The sequence below is a fragment of the Chaetodon auriga genome, chromosome 16 (genome assembly GCF_051107435.1).
Source record: "Chaetodon auriga isolate fChaAug3 chromosome 16, fChaAug3.hap1, whole genome shotgun sequence".
NCBI lineage: Eukaryota > Metazoa > Chordata > Actinopteri > Chaetodontiformes > Chaetodontidae > Chaetodon > Chaetodon auriga.
In genome coordinates, this window is record NC_135089.1 from 1,878,920 (window position 1) to 1,901,588 (window position 22,669).

Sequence of the window (22,669 nt, forward strand, 5' to 3'; positions counted from 1 at the left end):
CTTGGACAGTGAGACAGCCGCCATGTTTGTTGTTGACATTCGTGAGGATCTTCGTCCAGGTGTTTTGGGGGAGTGGCTTTGGAGGGAGGGGGTGTGACTTTCAGTCCAAGCAAACTCTTCATCCACCTGTTGTCTTGGGCCTGAAACAGTCCCTGATTGGACGGGTTCTACCTGAAAACCAGCACTGGAGTGTGAAGCTGCAGGACACGCTGCCTGACAAGCACATTACACATATCAGGTGTTCTTTACAGCCAATATGTTCCATAATTCATATCTATCCAAAGCAATCATTCTAAAAAATCTACCTCCCTTTTTCAGATTTCAGATTTCATCGATGTTCCGTTAAAAAAAAAAAGAAAAAAAGAAGCAACCTGGACCATAATGGCTGCAGCCAAAGCGAAGTCAATTACATAGATTGGTGCAGTGACATAAAGTGTATTCCATTTGGGAGCAGATTGGTCATGTCCAGTAATGTCCCCTTCCAGCAGGCATACCTTTGACCATTACTCTAAACAGGCGGTCGGGGAACCGGAGACCTATTTCCCACATCTGTGAATGCCGCTGTGTTTCCCAGAGGGGTCACAGGTTCACAGTACAGCCACCATGCTCTCATATTTAGCAGCGGCGAGTGAGAAATGGTACATCGATACTGTCAGCACACACATATCACACCAGAATGGAGGCCGGAGGGGGGGCGAGTGTATGTGTGTGTGTGTGACTGTACGACTGTCAGCATCTGAAACACCTGACTGAGATTTTAGAACGTTGGTGGTGTTTACAGTCCTTCATTAGTGTGTTTACAATCAATTGTGGATGATCTGTAGCCTCAAATCCAAGATGCTGGTGTTCATGGTTCTCCAGCTCAGGACCACATTTCCCATAAACCACTACTTCCTGTCATCAGAGGAGTAATGTCATTTGCTTTTCCCTCCTTGCTGGTCGCTCTGCCTGAACTGATGAAGGGTGCAGGAAGTGACACATCGATTCACGGTTAGAGTCTTTTATCAAGCGAACCGTCTTTGGTTCCAGCTTCATGAATTTAAGATTTTGGCTTTTGGACCGCTGATCGGACAAAACAAGCAATTTGAAGGTAATGTTTTATTCGCATCCTGCCAGTTGGCATTCTTTTCACATTTTATAGAATAAACTCAATCAATCACTTCACTCAGAAAAATAAAGGGCGGATGAGCCGATGATGAAAAGGATCCAAAAGGTTCCAGCTTTCGTCTTTCACTCCTTAAACATCTGTAAAACCCACAAACTCTCAAAGTAAAATCATATCTGGACTCCTGTGGAGGCTCCCAGTGAAAGATGTAATAAAGTGATAATTTAATAAGGAAAAATGAAAAAATCTTTAATCATCCAGAGGTGGAGGAGCGCCAGGCTCCATCAATCATGGCGTCCACGCTTTTGTTTTCGAGCTGATTTCAGTGATTTACGGAAAGTTTCCGGACTCGCCATCTCTAACCTCTAACCCTGTTTTGAGCTCAATGATTTTTTTTTCCAGCGTAGCGTCAAAGTCCGGGCTGAAGACTGAAAGTGACCCGACGTTTCCGTGGGAGCCTGCAGGCTGTGGTCGTCGCAGTGGCTAAATCAATAACTTCCTTTGAAACGCCTCTCAAATACCATTTATTCCAAAAGGGCTTTTCATAAATCTGACTGTTGAATGTTTTATGTGGCATGTTTTTTTTCTGCCACATTTTGTTACGATGCCTGTTTGGTAAGCGCCTGTGCTCTGAGAGATAGAAGCTCTAAATATAAAGTTTGTGTGGGTGTGTGCCTCTGTCCCCGTCCCGATGTGTTTCCCTCAGTGTTTGGCTGTTCGGAGCTCCGTCGGTGTGTCTCTGGCTGTAGAAGTGTTTTTGTGTCGACACCTGCCAGGCTGTAAAACCCTCCCGTGTAGCATGAAGTGCCCGGAGCGCCTGCTGTTGTTACCTAAGATCCAACCCTGCCCTCTGACCACATCACCAGCAGCACTCGACAACAACCCCGCCACCTCCTGCATTCTCTCATTCCGCCGCCATCAAAACGTAGCTACGGGGACTCTCGCACTGATACAGATTTTCCACGGACATCTGCCCCGGAACGATGGCGGCTCGGAGAGAAAGGGTTTAAGAAATTCAGCCCAAAGGAGGTGGAAGAAATGTGAGCGTAATATCTCTGGAGTGGGAGTCATGAATGTAATATCATCCTGAACCAAAATGCTGCGATCCCTGCTCAATATTTCAAAAGATGTCTGGTTTTAATGCCGCCCTGTTGAGGGCATAATATCGATGGTTCCAATGGAAAATGTTAAAGTGTCAAACTCTCCGAGGCGCATATCTGCGAGAGGAAAATTACAAACATACATATATACACATGAAGGTGTCATAGGTAAATGTTCGAGCACAGCACCCTCGGCGAGAGGGATTGTTTTTCCTGGTCATGCGTGTCCGCTGCGATCAGTCATGCTCATGTTGCTGTATTACTTCCTGTGACGCTCACTCGCTCTTTCCCTAATGCTTCTTTTTCTCCACTCTCTAAATGCTATCTGTCAGTAGGTGTTGCAGGACTGATAGAGGCTCGTCTGTTGCCTTTCTCATTACAGCGGGGGAGACAAAACCCGGCAAGCGCGGTAACCTTTCATGGAGACAGAGGGAGGGAGGCATCCACACAGAGCCAGCACCTCCGTCTACTTGACATAACCCTATTACCGCTTCCTTAATTTGTCCCGCCGTGACAACTCGCAGCCAAAGAAACGGTTAAAAGAATGAGTGAACAAAAGCTGCATTGCATTATAGGGGGTAGAGGAGGAGGGAGGGAGTTGTGGAAGACAATGGGGAGGCAGAGCTGATGCATCAGCCATATTGGATCATTTCTAAAGCGCCACACATTATCCGGAGGTGGGCCCCGATATACTCTGCCCAACTGATCGCTCTTTGTTTCAGCTCAAAGGGCTCCTTCTTAAAATCGTGTTGTTCATTAGTTAACTTTTTGTCTCAGATCTCCTGCTTCATGTGAGGCGTGCGAGCTTTAAGAGGCTCATCAACTTAATCAAACGAGTTTACGCCAGTCAAATCTCAAAACGCTCAGATACGCCGATGATGTTTTATTCCGTTTGGCCTCGTTTCCCTCCGAGAACGACGACTTTTGTTAAACGTAATAATGCTTCTTCCCTCATTTAATATTTACAAGCACCGCGGTTCTAAAGAAACCTTCAGTGCTTCTTCTTTGTTTCCTAAATCTGTTTGTACAAACCGTGATCAAAGCGTCACGCAGACAGAGTGTACCTCAACAGGAAAATGACAACGTCTCAAAAATAACTAAATGACTGGCAAAATGAGTAACAGCTTCAAAATGGCTGATAATAAGAGCCGCTGAAGTATGAGCTCAGTGAAAGTGCCAGACACTCAGACAAATGTGACACTAAATCCTGCATTTGGCACATCCTAAGTAAACAAAAGTGTTGATAAAAGGAAGCCAAAGCAATCTTCTTTGTGCGCAAAATTTACAACAAAAAGGCAAAAACAGAAAAGGCTTTCTTTTTGTTTGGCAGCTCCATGTTTCAGCTCACCACGCTGCTCTGTAATCGCTCGTAAGCTGTGACATCTCAGATATCCATTGTAATAATCTGTATCACAAACTGATCGAACACAGAACGCTGAATTAACCTTCATACGGGCCCCGAAATAACTGCTTCCTGCTCTGAACGCTGATGGGACTCCAGCACAGTGTTTCTGCTGCGAACCATGTCAGACTTTTACTCCACTACTTTCCTCACACCACGTCAACGGGCTGCATGTACATTCATTTATTTGAAGGATAACACACATTAATCAACACTGACACTGAAAACAGCAAACACAAACTAAGCAGACTGCAGTTACTTTGTAAATTAGGATTTTATGCACTGAACGCTAACTTAAAAAAATATGATGGATGTTTAGAGATTAAGCCGCCAAACAGTTTGTAAAGTTGGTCAAATGAGCGTCTCCTGGACCAGCTGCTGCGCAAACGTGTCGTTTAGATTTGAATGCACCGGAAACACCGATCCGGTAATCCAAATACGATGGTACGGTTCTGTTAAATAAACAGTCTCATGTTCAAAAACTCATGTTTGTGTTGTTATTGTCAACAAATCCCATGAAAAGAACTGAACCAACACTGTGTTTTAGGCCCATTTGTTCCTTGTGAACACGTAAATCTCTAAAAACACATTTAAAGGTTCCTCAAACAGCAGCTCACTGTGGTTTTTATCAAACCAACAGGAGGAAACAGAGCGTTTGTTGGGGACTATTTTCAGCAGCGGATGAACCCACATTTGGTGCTGCAGTTAATGTTTGTGGCAGCAGGATGGTGTGTGTGTGTGTGTGTGTGTTCATGGTGATGAAGGAACATGTCAGCCAGAGTAACAGTGAGAGTAACACTGATGTGTTTTAATCGTTTTTGGACAACAGTGGAGCTCTGAGGCTCAGAGGAGGACGATCCGTCCGGCTGTGATACACATGAAACACTCGTCAGTAGACACACTCACTGTTGGCTTCGGTGTTTCGTGGGATTTGTTGACAATAAGAAAAATATAGAATATCACCAGCACCTTGCAAATTTCTACCTTTCCTCAGGTAAAAGAGGTGAATATGTCTTCCACCACTGTGTCTTTTATGTATCTGGGAGCAGCAACAGCGGCGTGTTTGGAATTTTTATTCGGAGGAAAGAAAACAACAAAAAACAAAACTGGGCAGTAGAACGAGTAACAACGGCCTCTGCGGCTACACAAACACCAGAGTCGACTTTTTTCCAGCCTCGGCTGCAGCGAGCACCTGTTTTGCAAGCAGACTTTAATGTCTGGAAGGAGCATCGGGAAGAGCCGCGCTCGACGGCGAAGTGCTGCCGAGAGGATACCGGAGAGTGTGTGTTTTCCACAGTCAACCTCGGGGGCCGCGACCCCCGCGTTGGCGACTCTCGTGGCTCGGGCCGCTCTCCCTCCCCCTCCCTGGCCTCTGATCTGGGCTGCAGCGGTGGCAGCCATGGGTGTGGGTTCAACGGCTGAGCGCGGGAGCTGTCTATGTAGAGAGATTAAAGGGCCCGTATCGATCCACAAGCGCTCATGCATTTTGCATGAGGAAGACATTGTCAAAGAGGCGTCTCAGATTAAAAAAAAAAAAAAAACTAGTGGAGGGAGAGTTCTAGAAAATATGCTGAACTCTGTGAAAAATCTTAATGTTGAAGTGTTATGCATGTAAACTCGCTTTTATATATTGGATTGTCCATGAACTCTCATCGACCCGAGGTATTACTCGTTTTTCATTCCTTCCCCCCTCGCACTCCACCTCGCCTCGTCGTCTTCTCCTCCTCCATTTTTTGGCGGTTGAGGTTGTAATGCTGAAGTCAGAATGTGAAAAACAAGCCCCCCGAAAAAGAAAAGAAAAAGAAAAACTGGCAGCCAGAGACTGTCTAATGGCGGCAGTGAGTCCGTTGGAGAATTCTCAAGTAGAGTGTGAATTATTTAGGATGTGTGGCTAGTGTGCAGAGCATGGAGCCACCCCGCCCGGCAACCGCCAGGCAGAGTGGCCCAGAGAATTCAGTGTGCAACAAACATTCGTCTGAGGTCTTATTTCTCCTCTTCGCCATCAGTTTGGAGGAGTGAGACTGAGTTTGGGCTCTCAGCTAACAGACAGAGGAGGAAGATTTTCCAGAGTTGAGCAAAATTTGGGAGAATTTCTTTTCTTTTTGGCGCAAAAATGAATTTGCTCATCCTAAAGTGAGGCAGAGAGAAGCCACTTTGACCCATTTACAGTCCTCATGATGCAGCTGATTATTCATCATCAACATTTCATGCAGGTCATCATGCATGTTTAAAGGGACGCCGCCGCACTGTACCGAGGACGCCCTCCTGCACAGAGAGCCCCTCAGAGCCTCCTTATCCCGCAAGCACATGTCAATCTCACCTGAAAGACCCCGATAACAAGACAAAAGCAATCAATCTCTGATATTGGCCGGGTGGGAGAGTCGGGGATAACACAGACGCTATCAGCGAACGCCAACAAAGACGGAGATTTTCTGCGCGAGGATGATTAGAAACACGGCGGCTGCTGTGACACGCTGATCTGCGGCGGTTAAACAGAGGCGGCTGTCATCGCTGGCAAATGATGACGCCGAGCGCCGATAGACGAGATGGGATCTACGTGTGTGTGTGTGTGTGTGTGTGTGTGTGTGTGTGTGTGTGTGTGTGTGTGTGTGAGGATCAGAGGGGTTGTGTTGATGCAAAACACAGCAAAACACACACACACACACACACACACACACACACACAGTGAGGCAGCAGCAGCAGCACGCATACGCGCGCGCACGCACGCACGCACGCACGCACGCACGCACGCACGCACGCACGCACGCACGCACACACGCACACACACACACACACACACACACACACACGGAAACAACCAGTCAATGAAAAACACAAACATACAGGATACATTCATACTCAGCAGGTAACTGAACCTGCTCAGCTTTAAGAGCCGAACACGTGAAGAAGAAGAAGAAGAAGAAGAAGAAGAAGAAGAAGAAGAAGAAGAAAAGAAGGCCGCTCACACTTTGTATGACGCTCATTAGCAGCACATTAGCTCTGTATTAGTCTTTATAAAGCACTTATTGATGCATTATTCTGTTTGATCATATTCTACAACTGCTCATTGATAGTAAGTGAATTATGATCTTAATAACACAAAGACACAGAATAAAGCAGTAATAAATGCTTTATAAGGAGTCAATCAGCTGGTCAGTGGTAAATATGTGGAGTTTAATATAAAGTGTGATAGTAAAACTTAAGCTAATTTTTAGCGTTAGCAGTTATTTAATATTGCATTGAGCTGCAGAGAAAACTCAGGGGGCTTTATGCTTTTAAACAACGTCAAAAATACGTCGAACAATTAAATTAAAAGGCCAAAGAGATAAAATTGATTGAAGGTTTTTCATTCTGTTTTATTGCTCCTGTGGTCAGAAAGCTGAACCTCATCATAGCAACGCTGGACGCTCACACCGGTTTGATATCCACGACTGCAGCTGATGATGTTTAGACTACGCATTGTTTTTATGATTGATCAATAGAAATCAATGGCTGAGTTTAGAAAATGTCAGCAAGTAGTCGATGGCGTCAGTTCCTTGTTAACCAATTAAAAATATCCGTCACTCCTTCACTTTCCACACCAACAGCTAGTTTGTCAATTAACCAGATTTAATTAACTGGAAGGAAAAATTTGTTCTCAAGTTTCAAAGATACGACTTCAGATTGTTCGTTCGGTCCGACCAAAACTCCAAAATCCAAAGTATTTACACTGCATACAGTATTTTACACTGAAGTCCATTTGAAGACGAGTGATTTCAAGTCCAGGTAACATTAACATCATTGTTAATTTAAGGGAAACACGGTCGTTCAAGTCAAGGAACCTCTTTGCTGAGTTGGTGCAGACTGTTGGTTGTTTGAGGTGTTTACGGCTCATCTTCCTCTCCTGGAATTAAGAACTGTGTTTTCAACATGCTGTTCACTGAGGACAAGTTCTGCATGTGAATGAAGAATCCTTCAACACGTGGAGAAGAGGACCGCCTGAACGCCTCTGGTTCAATGGACGAGCCGTCTGCACACATGCGTCCTGCTACCGTTGTAGTTCTGAAGAGAACATGTCAGGATCACTCGTGTTCTCAATGATGTGAGAACATACAGAACGAAAGGCAAAACACAGCAACACCAGCAGAACAGGAGACTAATGTCCATGCAGGTGTCGTCCTGGTGCATGCTGGGAGTTTTCCTGACTGCAGCACACAACAATAGAAAGTCTTCTTTCTACAGTCAGATACCATCTCAATAAACAGGAGCGAGCGCTTTGGTCAAACCCAGAGATCAATGCTGGAGCCAGAGGAGGTTTCTGCTCAATAAATAAATGATTCATCAATTATCAGATTTTCTGTTGATTAGCACACTTCGATTTCCAGCTAATCCACAATGAAACAGAAATAATAACAGCGCCGGCATTAACGGCCATCACTGCAGGCGCACGTGCACGGCTGCTCGCTCTCTCACTGTACATGCCGGGAATTTTCCTCCATCAAAAATCAAAGCATTTAAGTAGATTGTACACAAGCACGTCTTGGAAGCTTGATCTTACTAATCTACAAATGGCTTCTTGTTATTAAACTGCTAATTCAGAGGATTAAAGGATCCATGAGAACACAATCCCCTTTACTTCCTTTCCAGGGTATGCTGAAGGTGGCTTAAATATTAATTAAGCACACACGCACATGTTGGCCCATATGCACGCACATACAGCAGAGTATACGCAGCTTTGCTCGGGATTAAGTGCGGTATGTATATCCGGGACTTTCCTTTTTGCTTTGTCTCGTCTTTCTCTGCCTGTAAAAGCTCCGTTTCTCTCAGTCACACACACGCGGAGAGCCTGACACTCGTACACACCAGCCTGTTTTCATATCGCAGACAACCATATCTTACTGATTAATTCCTTTCATTCTTTTTTTAGGATGCTCAGTGCTGTCATCCCCCGGCTCCTCTCCTCTCACATCACCCGAATCCTCATTTGACTCCTTTCTTTCTCGCCACGGCGGTCCAGGCTGAGGAAATGAAGTGGGAGAGCTGCAGAGTGTGAGGACGGTTCGCCGAGTCGCGGCACACCTGTGTGTTTTGGGCAGCGTGTGATTTACTTTGCGGCTTGTCGCCGTCGTTTTTCCTGCTTGTTCCAAAATGTTCCGTTCAGATTACAGCTCGCTGCGGATTCATGAAAGCATGTTATGTGGAGAATCTAAAGTGTAGCCACAAGATTTGTATTTTTTCCATCTGAAAACACAATACTTCCATTTTGGAGAGAAATAACAATCTGAATCATTTTTATTGTACTGTACCTCTAACATAAAAGGACTGGGGCTAAAAAATGTGCTCGTTTCGTCAGCCAAGGACGTGCCAGCTCTTTTAAAACTACTGTAAATTCTTTGACTCTCTTTTTTTTCTGATTAATTTCTTGTTTCCACATTTCTCAAACAGCAGAGATCTCATTTTTTGATTGAATACGTTACACACAGCACATTATACATTATATATAGTACATTAAGACTGACACTAATAATACATTCCGACGTGCTCGCCTTGCTGAAGCCGCACAAACTGCTGATAACGTGGATTTACAGGGTGTATCACTGCGGCCGCATTAAATGAAAAGTTAAATTATGAAGCAATCTATTTCTGATTTTAACAACATCCTCCAACGACACATTATTTTAAGTGTTCCTGTAAAAAAGCCATTATGAATATAAAACACCTCAAATTATTGTAATATCTTGATGAAAAGGAAAAGTTCATCTCGTCCAATCCCTCCTGGTCTTTAACAGAGACAGTAAATTCACATCAAGTGTCAAGCGTGTAAAAGTCAAAGAGTCAAATCTGCGCCATAACGCAGAGAGAATGTACTGCGGCCAGCATGAAAAACTACTCACTGCAGATCACATTACCTGCCTTTTTCACTGAAATAAGCAGTGTAATTTATCCTGACCTTTTTAGATTACTATGAATGTGCTGTCTGTGTAATTTTAACTGAAGCCCTCAGCAGCTTTGCTGGTCTGGAAACTCTGGCTATGAAACCTGAGCAGGCGGTCGCTGATGGGATCAATGGGCTGATGCCACCAATACAGCAATGATACAATACCAAACAAATACTGAGGGACTGCCTGACATTCACGGCTATTAACACACATCCAGGAAAATCACTTCATTCCACCACCACCATCATCATCATCACCTCCAGACTGTTGATTCCTCATCACTTCTCCTGACGCTAATAACAAAAGTAGAAGCCTATTTTAGCTGTGACAAGTGTTTCAGGATTAGAATTTCATTCCTAATGGGTTCTCTGGTAACGGTTTAATTCACTACCTATGTGATATCAATTCCATTATAATCTCATTAAGCTATTGCACACTGAGGTGATTTCGAATGAATGTGAAACAGCCAACCGTACGCTCCCCTCTAATTGAGCAATACTTTTTATTCATTATTATTGCCCATTATTAAATTAATGAACTTAATGGACTTATTTTCTAAATTGCAAAGACCCCTGGCAACATGTTTTTAATTCCATTAGCAGACATATTGAACAAAAAAAAAAAAGGAAAGAGGAGGGAGATACACAGAGGTGTGTGGGCAATTAGCCTACTGCTGCGACAGATCATCAGTGGCACAGTTTCCCTCCTCTCAGCGGCGGGAGTTTGTCCATCTTGTCCTGAGTCTCTGCCGACAGAACTCACCTTCACACACACTTCGCAAACTCACACTTCACGTCTGAAGGAGTGTTTCGCTCCGTCCGGCCTGTTCCAGCCTCCAATCTGTCGCCCTTTCATATAAAGACACGCTGCACGCGGTGTGACAACATATTTGAATATTGTATTGTAAGCCGAACTAAACATAACCTGAATAATATATGAAATAGATTTTCTGAAATGAGATCTTTTCAGTAACTAGAGGCCGCCACGCAAAATTGCCCAGAAGATGAAAAGCTGCGGATCTGCATAACTGAACGGCCGATCAATACGTCTCAAACTAAAATGGCAAGTCTTGATAAGGTTATTGAATTTTCTTTTTAATTAAAAAGCATACAACTGCGCTCTCTGTCAAACGGCGTGGCACGGCCGATGATGAGAGGAGGAGAGGGTCGTCCTTGTTTATATGTTCATCACTATATGAAAAACAGCAGCCAGACTGTCAGAGCGTCATCAATCAGCGCCGAGGAGAAATTCATTTTCTGTTTGTCTCCGTCGTGTCTTGGGATTAAGCTGTCACGAAGCTCTCGAACCACAAACGATGACATCCATGTACGTAGATATTAATTCTTATTGCACGTCATTCTCTAAACTATCAGCGTTATTTATTCGACGCTCATGCGGCATCATTTTCCATTTAGTGTTTTCTTTTTTGCACCAAAGCAAAACAACTTCCATCCTGGCATTTTCAGACTGATGCACCAGCAGAGCGAGCCCTGATGCATCCATTGTCCGTGGATTATATCACATGTGAGACATTGCATCCGTTTTGTTTAATGTAAACATCCAGAAGTGGCACACTCTCTTCCCATATTCTAGTCATGAAAATGCATAATTTAAAAGAGCTGAGACCAAGCTGTTCCTGAGCGGTGCGAGCGAGCGCTGCATCGTATCAGTGCGAACATCAGTGGATAGAAAACTCTGCTCCCCGGAGAGAGTGCCATTACATTCAATCGTCAACCACTGGATAAAACTCATTTCACTCTGCACAGAGTCTGAATGGCTCCATACATTCTGCAGAGGCCACGATGTGATAGCACAGCATGTCAGAACCACACTAAAGGGATTTTAAAGCAGGTTAGTGCGCCGCACAAAAGCCACCACACAAAGCCACAGAGCGCTGGGGCAGAACGGTGGAGGCGCCGCCGCCACAGCTGACCGTCCTCACACAGCCTGAAGGACCCCGAGTAAACAAGCAGCGCCGAGTCGCCGCTCGCTGGGAGGTCCCAGCCCAGTTGTTGACAACAAGATAATGTCAGCTTCTATTTTTAGATGAATCAAAGTGTCTTTGGGTGAAGAGAGCCTCTTTTAAATATTAATTCCTTGCTTCTGTTTAGCATCTTTGTGCACCTGAACAACACAAACAGCTTCCCACGAAGGTTCGTCGGCATCAGACGAACATTAGCGCTTCATTTATTTATGACGCAGTCACCACACGTCTGAGCCCGACACGCCAAACGCCGGGACTCTCAGGGGAAGCTGAACTATTTAGGAGTGCTCTCATTTGTCATGGGAGTGTTTTAGGATGTTTTTCTGCATGTATGTTCTAAAACAGCCAAAATTCGGGCGTGAATGGATCGGTAATGCACGACGCCAGAGGCGGCGTGTGGCTCCAAATCAAGCTGCATTGATTAATTCGGTGTTAATATTGGATATGATGGTGACGGTGGTACATACGCACTCATGCAAAAAGATTTGGGAGCCTTCAGAAATTCTCAGACCGAAATTTACGGCCGCACGTCGTGATGTGAACGCAGCATTTCGGTTGCATTCTTGACGTTTGCGTGTTGACAAACTTGAGACAGTAAGAGGAACCAGGATGAGTTCAGGTGCACAAAGTGTCTGTCGGACATTGAAGGTTAAAACAAACTAAAAAAAAAAAAAAAAAAACTGTTTCTGATTCTTTGGCCACAGTCGTCTTTTATACATACACATGTGTGTGTGTGTGTGTGTGTGTGTATATATATTCAGTGTATTGGGGCTAAAATGACATTGGTGTCACATTATACAGTGTTTTAACTGAGAATTATTTATCAGCAGGAGTTCAGTCATCTTTATGGGCTGGCCCTTTGCACACTGCTGAATATTTCCGTTTCTAGTTGAAGCTTAAGCAGGAGCTTTGACCAGCTCACACCGGGCACAGAAACAGACACCAGCTACAAACATACAGCAGGTTATATAATGATCATGAAAAGTACATGAGAGCGAACACCTTCCCCCAACAAACACGCTGAAAATCACACTGACAGGAGCGTGCACGCATGCAGGCACGCACATAAACACACACACGGCCGGCCGGCCGACACCGGGAGAGGCCAAGCCTGACACGAGGTGAGATGAAGTGGCGTTCCTCATCATCGGCTCAGCCTGGCTGTGTCTGACCCGGAGGATGGAGGTAGGCCCGGGGCACGGCCTCGGGACCCGGGCTGCCGGAGCGAGAGGGGCCTCCGCCGAGACTTATAAAGTCCCAGCCACAATTTACTGGGAAGGCTCAAATTGTGGTGTCCAGTGGCCACAGCGCGGCCCTGCTGTCAACGCCACTCTTATTTGCTTCATTCCCTTTGACACCGCCTCTCGATTAGGGTCATAAATTCCATGAAATCAGTCAATAACCTATAACACTAATGTCACTCTCCTGCCATTAATTTTACAGCCTGTGTGCCACACTGTTTCTTAACCCCTTTTTACGTGACAGGGGGGTTTATACTCCCCGGGATTGATTGAGAAGAGTATATAACAAGCTTTGAATGGAGCCTTTGCAGTCGTAAAGATAAACACATATGAAAACTCCAGTGCAAACGCGGATATGACTGGAGCTGCTGCAGCTGCAGAACATTTGGTGCTGCAGATTCAGGTTAAGGTTACGTTAATATATGTTAATATGAGTACGCATCTTCTGCCCTCAATGCTAACTCCAACACAAACCTGAATCAAAGTCCAAAAGGTCTTTATCATTTACACTTTTCTTTTTTCCTTCATTCTGTTTGTATTTATTTTATTTTTCTTTCCAATATGAAGCAGTACAGTTTTCTCTGGTGGATAAATGTTGAATTCTTTACTCACATTAAAAAAACTGAGCCTAAAAATGCTTGAATAAGCAAAGGAAGAATGCACCATGTGTAACTTTCTCATTGTACTGCAGTATTCACTGTGTACTCCCCCCCCCCCCCCAAACCTCAGCCTCTGCACACAGCTCACACTCTGTAAGGGAGTATTTGTATGCAGATACGAGTCGAACAGGGACAGAAGAGAACAGAATGGGTTTACAGAATATGAAGAAAGTGTCTCAATGAGGTTTTCAGTCAACTGTGAACACACCTGTCTGAGCAGAGACAGCTGATTGATACACCTGCAGGCGCTGAGCTGATTCACACTCATTGATGAGAAAGAAAGTCCTGAAGCTAAATGAGCATCGCGCGCTGAAGAAGACGCACTCGAGCTGTCTGTGCATTAAACACAAACCTGCTAAAGAAGCAGATTCTGAACATTTAGGTGTGTGAACTATTCTCTGCTTTGTCATTGGTCGCCGGCACTGCGGCTCTCTTTGTCTCCGGTTGGCTAAGAAGATGTTTATTTTCTACCTTTATGTGAATTAACAGCAAAAAAACGATCATTTTTTTCCACAAAGCTTTAAATAAACAGAGATGTTATAAAGAGGACAAAGCTCACTGCCAACAATTTGTTGTTTCTGAATTTTAAAGAGTTGATGATTCTATTTGAATAACTGAGTATAAAATAGTGGAAAGCTCACAAATTCCATTTGTTGCTGTGAGAGAGAGGGCAGGAGTGGTTTTCTTATCATGCGTGGCAGGTTGCCAGTGGATATGTTGCTGCCGTCCTCACAGGGGCCTCTCCTCCAATCTTTTCCTTATGTGAGAGCTGACACTTCAGGGCATATCTATGGCACAGGCGTGTTAGCAATGCACACGCCTTCTGCTGCAACGCTGCCGAGGAGGATGAAGGACTGCCATGAGAGACTTCTGGAGTTACTGGCCAACCGCAAAACGTAAAATAAATAAATAAATAAGCTTGCAAAAAATAATTACTAGAAAATGGCTTTGGCAATGGAAAAGCTCACTTAAACAGATACTTCTGTTAAAGTACATTTTGAACTGGAGGAGGAAAGAGAACATCTGCAAATGAATCAGTGCTGAGCTCAGGCCTTTCTCTCTTTGGATCAGCTGAGGGGGGCATTTCAGGGCATCGCGTCGAACCTGCCAAGAACTATGTTTTCCTGCTCCTTCCAGGCTGCAGTGACTCATGCGATCATCCTGAAACTTGTTGTCCTACTATCGACGCTCAAACGATGTCTCTGCCTATTTTTAGCTTGACGACGTCATGAAATTTGGGGCGAAATCTTTGAACCTTTGCTCCAGTTTCTTTGTTTCAAACGTTTGTTGGAGAAACCATAATCTTAATATTTAATCCTCCAGAAGATGTAAATCATCTGCTTGGATTCACTTTCAGGCGTGATTCTGCAGAATCATCCCTCTGCGTGTGATTGGCTGGCCCGGCTGTGCTCGCTCAGTCACGAGTGAAAATCAGATAATATCTCCTCGTGTTTTGGCGAGTCGGCTCGTGCTGGCAACTCTCCATCCTACTACTCCACCTGCTCCTGCACTCCTCATTGTTCTGCTCAGACTGCACTCCTTTACTCTCTCAGTCTCTTGAAGAGAGAGACCCTTTAAACAACGCCGCCGCCGTTAATCATTACATTGGATTTTTATTTTTGTCTCCTCTGGAATGGCTGGGGTTGAATTGACGCGGAGCCTCGAGAGCGGCGAGGCAAAATGGCCGCTCGTAGTAACAGCTCACAAGCCCCTGGACAACCTGAGGCATGGCCATCCAATCCCACATCATTAAGGCTAGAGTCCTTTATTGTGTTGGAGGCATTAAATGGTGCGCTGGCTATAGCCCTGAAGTCACACTCCACTAGGAGAAAACAGCAGAAAAATAACGGCACAGCTGGATAATGACTTTTCCCTGGGAGGCTGACCATGTGTACAAAAGCGCTAATGATAGCAGGTGCAATAAGCGAGCGCAAGGCTTTTACTGCGTCCGGATCTATTTTCCTCTGCTAAACTCGCCAGTGATTTCCCTCGTGTAGGTGTCTTTCTGTAGTTTAAGAACACCTCCCCCCTTCCCTCCGCCTCTCTCCTCTCCATCCTCTCTCTCTCCTCCTGTATCTAATCTCTTTATCAGCTGTGCGGCTAATATCAAAGAGGACTGTGGTGTGAAAATCCTGCAAGTTAAACCTGCTGTCAGAGCCTAATCACAATTAGCCGGGCTCTAGACCCATTAGCCCCAAGGGGGAGAGACCAAAAGCTGACAGAATTATTGTTACTAGTACGACTAAGCTACTGATTGCTAATGATCCCACGGAGCACAAAGGGTGGGGTTTCCAAAAGAAGAGGAGAAATACAATCCCACCACCCTAATTCGTCTGCTGTCAGATTCACACCGGAAAAATATACAATTTCCAGCCTGATGAAGTCGCCTGAATCTCATTGGTGTAAGCGGTTAAACAGATAACATGTTTCCTGGATGTACCGACTCCACTGCTTCCTGAGCTCGGCTTTGTAGCAGAGCTGTTACATCAGCTCTGCTACAAAGGCGTGTGTGCCTTCCAGATTATAAAACATTGAGCTGGAAGTTAATGACTGATTGCAACAGCCGTCACTGAAACTTGTAAGAAAAGGAGAGCAACAACTTGCAGACAAAACAAGCCCACGTGACGCCCCGGAGTGAATCACCTGCAGTATAAGCCTTTCAAAGAAGCGCCTCACATTTGATGTTAAGCCCCCAAACTGTTCTGGCTGTCGGAGGACTTGCCGGGGAGATAGAAATGTCTAAAGTTATTACAGCAGTCAGGTAAAGTGTGTGGCAACGCAGTCCTGTAATGGGGGTGGAGAGCCGGCCAGCAGCAGCTAATGAAGGCGTCTCGGGGAGTACTAAAGAGTCTACGTGACACTACTCCTGATTCGCCGTCTGAGGACACAGATCAATTAATACATTAACAAACGATCGCAAGCACTTCATCTTGCAATATGAAACCGGCGGCCTGGACTCGCTGCTATCCTGCCCAGAATGGCTGATCAGCTCTGCCTCTACGCTCCGTCCGCCATGAATTTCAACATCTTCTGACGGTTAGGCTGCAAACGCCTCCGTGTGGGGTTGTAATGTCTCACCAGAGGCAGAGCACATACACGCATGCATTGTAAGCACAACACACGCTGTGCATATATGCACGGTGTGCAATAAGGGCAGATGTAGGAGCACCCCAGGCTATTCTTCATCCTGTAAGAACATGTAACCCACTGATACAATTTGCGATATAATGCAGCACATATGACCAAATCACCGCAGCTTTGATTGAGCGTCTGCCTAAAGGGAATCCACTCCTGCTAATGACCACGACTCCAAAGCCTCAAACCGGCTCCTTCCTGATTTTTAAGCCGCTGCTCGTGGACGTCTCTGCCATTTTTTTTTTTGCAGATGGAAACAAAGCATTAATGCAGGCCAAACACACCATGTGAGCAGCCTGCGGCACACTTGAGTGCGTTGGTTGGGGAAGTCTAACGTAAACCATTGCTCCTTGCCATGCCATATATATCTAGTCTCCCCATTACCACCATCTCTACTCGACAGCGAGGGCCCTGCACTGCTAAATTATTCATCACACTGAGGGGAGGACAGAAGCATGCATGGTTTCTCCACTCCATGCCTCTTCCCTGTTTCTCTCTGTCTCTAATGCAAAGGAACAGCCGGGTGGAGAGAATGATATACAGGCCGTCTCTCCATCACTGTGTGGCCATCGCAGGAGATGTCGCCTCCACTCCCTCCAATTAGCACCGAGCAGTTGAGGTTGGATTTGGGTTGCGCTGTGGCAGACCAGACGGTCGCCGGCTCGCCCGCCATGCATATGGGGGAAAAGGTGGGTGGCACCCAGGGGCCCCATGCATAACCTGGGACGTCTTTGTATACACATTCATCTATATCAGTGGGCGATAGGGAAATGTAAGCCAAAGGTAATTGCCCTGGATAAGAACATCTGCTTGGTGAATAAATATTCTAATGAGGGGAGCTTGCAGGTTCCCCAGACTGATGCACGGCTGACAGGCCTCCGGAGGGACCGCAGGTAATGCTCACCACCTGCAGTTCAAACAGGAGGCGGTCCCACCCTCCTCTCACAGCTAAACGCTGGCCGACTAACGCACACATGCCACCAAACACACACACAAACACACACACACACTCACGTACTATAGATACCAGGGATGGCGCTAAATCATTGATCACACACTGGCTGTGATGTGACTGTTCTCAGGAATGACAAGTGCAATGCAATGCTCTGCAGTTTCACTCCTCGTGGTACCCAGCAAACGTTCCGCCGCTGAATAGATGTTGATCTGAGGGTCTGCAGCAAATCATAGAAACCTGACAAGGTGAGACGACGCCCACACTTCTGTAACTCTACTTCCTGCGCTGTCGCATCAAGCTGGAACCTTGAGATGTTTTTAAATTATCCAACGCCGGCACATTCTGACTTTCACTTCCTGTCTTAGCAGGCAAGAAGTCATGTCAGGCTGCTGTTTTTACATTAGTGCACATTCATTTTCATCATCTATTCATACATTTTCTGATTATTCTTCAGTCTAATCCATAAATTGTTTAGCGAATGCCCGATGAAAAAGGTCTTCCCTTCTTCCAAATTGCTTGTTTTGTAACTTAAGAACTGTATCGTCCAGCATTAATAAAACAGGACAAATGACAACAAAAGACAGCAGATGAGGACAAACAGCATTCGTCACACCAACAGTCCAAAAGCTGAAGACATTAAACAGAAAAAATCAGCAGATCTTCATCTTAAAAAAAATGGAGCCAGAGAAGATTTGAGATTTCTTTCTGATAAATTTAAACTGTTGTCGATTCATTTTCTATTGATCATCATCATCATTTCAGCACCATCACTGTAAATCTCTTATTTTTTCAAAGAAAAGTTTTCCTCATCCTCTGAATTTAAAGCTGTCCCATTTTAGGCCTTCAACACCATTTTCATTGTTTATTAATATGACCATTATGTTTCCAATTATTCCATCAATTATTTAGTCACCAAAATGTCTGAGCGTTGTCGAAAAGGCCCAGTGTGGCATCTTTAGATCGCTCCAAGAAACAGTCAAAAACCCAAAACTCCCACATTTGAAAAGCTGGAGTCAATAAATGTTAAGACGTTTCACCTGATAAATGATTCAGACAATGAACCAGTTTCCTAAATTGATGCCATTCCATTGATCAACACATCCTGTGATTGATTTGATCATTTCAGCTCTAAAAAAACTGTCACCTGGTTTTTTAGAAGCCAACTCAGTAATCTTCATCCCTTTGTTCTCCTCTAGCCTGAGTAGTCTTCCTCTTAGCTGGAGCCTGGACACAAAATGGTGAAAACATCCACCTCCCTCTCAGGGTGGAAAAATTCACTGCTCCACCATCAACTCTGGACATTTGGCTTCTGAGATCATTCAGAAATTTGGTGTAAAAAGACCTAATGAATGGATGAAGTCTCAGAGAAATGCTAAAATGAGGAGCCATGTTGTGATTTAACGCTTGGAGCTCAATGATACTTCTCAGGAGAGCACAAACTGAGAGTAGTAAAATGTTTAGCTAACTTTTATTCAGCACAGAGATGCAACAGCTCCTGAACGGCTGCAGCATGATGAGAAGAGTCCGCGGTCACGCCGACGAACCTGCAGGGCTGCAAACTGTCAGCATCACCGCTTCAATCTACCGGTGCTGCATCTGTGTGTGGTCAGCGCTCCGACCGGCCGCAGCCACCATCGCTGATCAAACAGGAGGTGAAAGGAGGTGAGCTGCACCTTCAAAGAGGCCAGACGACAGCGGCGAGCCTCCCTCAATAAGCATCAGCGCCCGGGAGGCATCGCAAGACAAAGGCTGAGGGAGGCCTGTGTTGGAGGGAGGCCTCTAAAAACACAGTCCTGCACGACAGATTACTGTCTTTTAGTTATGACATAATTTGGAAATCATACACCGTCCTGTCACTTCCACTCCGCTCAAACAAAAGCAAACTTTCCTTCTGCTTCAAATTTGAGCTCATTCCTCCTCTTAGAGTCCCTCTGTCCAGAAACGTGAGCTCTGAATCAATAACAGCGCTGTTTCATTCAGAGCAGCCTAAAAACGCTTCTGTTATTCATGTTTTCTCTCACTTCCAACTTCAAAAAAAAAAAAAAATCCTGGTTCAAGCATTAAGTCCTGTAATGGAGTCATCCACGTAAAATAACTTTCCTCTCCAAAAAAGATGCTCTCTCTCCAGAAATCTGAACTGGCGATCAATAGGTACACACACACACACACACACACACACACACACACACACACACACACACACAGTCTGCAGGAGACACATCTGTAACTGCATTACAGCTCACACTGTTTACTGTGGCAATACTGAAAATATGTGTTGCATTGGAAAATAATTGCATTTACTTTGTATTTCTGTGAAGGTGCAAAACCCAAGTTAGCAAAACAGTGGAGGATTAAAATGATCTGCAATGTACATTAGTGAGGAATAAAACGGAGAACATGAACGCAGCAGCAGCGAGCTTTGGGCGGGTATTGTTGTGGTGAGAATACAAACCACCGAGGAGACAAAACCAATCTGACTAATCACACATGATCTCAAACAGAATTAATCAGCAGCTCTGGTTAACAATCTCTAATCATCCTCATTCTGCGCTTAATGCTGCTTAATTTAGGAAAAGGCAAAAATAGAAGGAATTCTGGCCGACTTAGACACGCGGGCAACAGAAACAACATCACAAAACGCGACTGAAACGCAGCGGCGACGAAGAAATCAGAACGTGTCCCCAGAAGACCCCGAGCACTTCATTCTCAGACGCCGGCGTTAAATCGGAGATATAGTTTCAGATGGCAGACATGCTGCATGCTGGGTAGTTTGACTGTCAGAGGAAGCTGAATAACAGTTCTTGTAAAGGTATTAGTGTAAGCAACAAACACACTCCGGCGTCCTCGCTCATTTAAAGGCTGAATAAATCCGACACGGACATGCAGGCCTCGACAGCATCTGGCTGCAGCATCAATAAAACACATGGAAGTGGAAAACCATCAGCTCTGTTCATGCATGTGGGAGGTGCAACACCACACACACACACACGCACAAACACACACCCACTCACACACTGTATATACTGTAGAGGCTGGAACACACTGACGCATACGCCACACACACCATAAACACACCAACTCTGCCCATGCCGGAGCGGCATGAGCGCAAAACAGGTCCACACTCTGTGGTCCGGTACTCACCCAAAAGTACATCATCATGGTGGAAGTGGGACAGGTGTGGGCAGGCGGGCGGAGGAGAGACGGGCCGAGCACTGGGACCAGTCCAGCCAGTGTGGGTGTCAAGAGGAGTCCGAGCGTTTGGACAGAGAGCTTTACTGGTCCCTGTTCCACTGAGGCAGCCCTCCCTCTCAACTGTTCAGTGGGGCTTGACTTGAGGTTCCCCTCCTTCTTCTTCTTCTTCTTCTTCTTTCTCTACAAGCAGCTTGCTCTTCAGTTAATTTTTAAAAGCCCCCCGTCTTTCTCTTCTTCCTCTGAGCCAACACAAGAAAGAGGGGAAAAAGCAGACGGGAGAAAGGAAGGAGAGCTGGGGAGGTGTTGTAACCTCTTTTTTCTTTTGACACTCTTCCACTCCACTTGCCTCTCCACACCACTCACTCACTTGGAGACTCTCCCTCTGTCTCTCTGCTCTCTCTCTTTCTCTCTCCCCCCTGTGCCGTCTCTTATTGGTGAATGTGAAATCAGTCGGTACAGCGCCGAGGCTCAACTAGAGCAGCAGCAGCAGCAGCAGCAGCGGCGGCGGCAGCCTGCGCTTGACAGCTGCCTCCAGCGTTCCTCCACCGGAGCCGTGTTGCTCTGCATAGAGGAGTGCGCCGAACAAACCGGGATCCTGCAGACGGTACTGTAAAATTCAGCGTCCCGGGGAGGCGGGGGGGGCGAGGGAGGAAGGGGGGAGGCAGGAAGCTGGGAGTCGTGGTGGAGAGCTCAGCGGGGAGGAGGGGGGGCGAGCGAGGGGAAGTGTTGATGATGATGCTGGTGGTGGTGGAGGACTAACAGATTGCTCCTCTTTCTTCTTTTCACTGTCTGTGACTGAGATGTTGCACTGAAGTTGTGGCAGTTTTAGTTCATTGAAGAGAAGAAGAAGACAATGCTGAAGAAGAAGAAAAAAGGGGGATCTCAGAGAAAACCTTAAAGTATGCCACAGGCAATTGGGAGGCACAGCCTATTTTCCACTTGTTTTCTACTTCTAGCTGCTGAGCTCGGCTGTCTTCATGCGTGTGTCTGTGCACGTTCTTTTGTGCACGGCGCGAGCGGCCGACCACGGGCTGCTGACCAGGACAGCGTTTGGTGAAAAAGCTTTTCGTGGCAGATCAGAGGCCAGATGAAGTTGGTGTGAAACACCTTTGTGTGCCAAGCTATATTACATTACATGCTTTAGTGTGTTTTCCATCTGGCGGCTGTAAAGGGGGAGGGGAAAATGGGAGGGGGAGGAGGAGAGGGAGGGGGGAGGTTTGGCTATCTTCTAGACAGCACTGTAACAATGAGCCTGCCTCAGCAATTTTCAAAACATATCATCAATACACGACTGGGAGCTCGCGCTTTTAAATATTAACCCTGTGGCGACCGGGGCAGGCTGCGGAGAGCTCGAGTGGTTTTGCGGCATCCTCTGGTGCTGGATCATCCAATAAAAGACGTCCTGGGGGATGAGCTAATTTGCTGTAGGATCCTAAAGAACATTTGCCGGCTATAGAGAACATTGCCGTAATGAACAGAGCAGATATATTCAGGTTATGTTACCCATCAATAATTGCCACATAAGGAGACGGAGTTAAATTTGCAGCTGGCTTTGAGCGAATTGATACACAAGGGGCCTCGTTCATATGGCGTAACTGTCATCTTAAATTTATCACCCACTTTATTTTTCCACATCCTTCAGGAAAGCACAAGTGAACGCTGAAATATGAAACGCCATAAAGGCAGTCAAAGAATCGCAATTAGTGATTTTGCAAAAACCGAGATGTTTTAGACGAATGGTTTATTTTAGGAGCGAGCCGAGCTTTTGATAAATCAAGACATGCATCATATAACTCTTCAACCGCTCCTCTTTCCTCACAATCCAGCCTTTCCATCACAGCGCACACACACAAGCTCTCATTGGTGGCATTACGGCGCACATACGAGTCCGCCGCGTCCTTATACATGTCCACCAGAACCCAGTGAATTTACATTAGCAATCACAGAGTGGGTAACCGCGCGCTTCTCCATCAACGTC

The 22,669-nt window shown here is 45.6% G+C and overlaps 1 protein-coding gene across 8 annotated transcripts in view; it reads right to left on the reverse strand.

Moving 5' to 3' along the window:
- Positions 1 to 22,669, reverse strand: part of LOC143333699 (RNA binding protein fox-1 homolog 3-like) — a 348,241-nt gene that overhangs the window by 89,530 nt on the left and 236,042 nt on the right. For 4 of the 8 annotated variants that reach the window (XM_076751907.1, XM_076751908.1, XM_076751905.1 and 1 more), the window contains one exon: positions 20,641 to 21,547. The exons of the other annotated variants lie outside the window; for them this stretch is intronic. In XM_076751907.1, coding sequence (XP_076608022.1) covers positions 20,641 to 20,658 — 18 coding nt within the window. In that variant the 5' untranslated portion in view covers positions 20,659 to 21,547. The remainder of the gene's footprint in view (positions 1 to 20,640; positions 21,548 to 22,669) is intronic. 8 annotated transcript variants of the gene reach the window in all.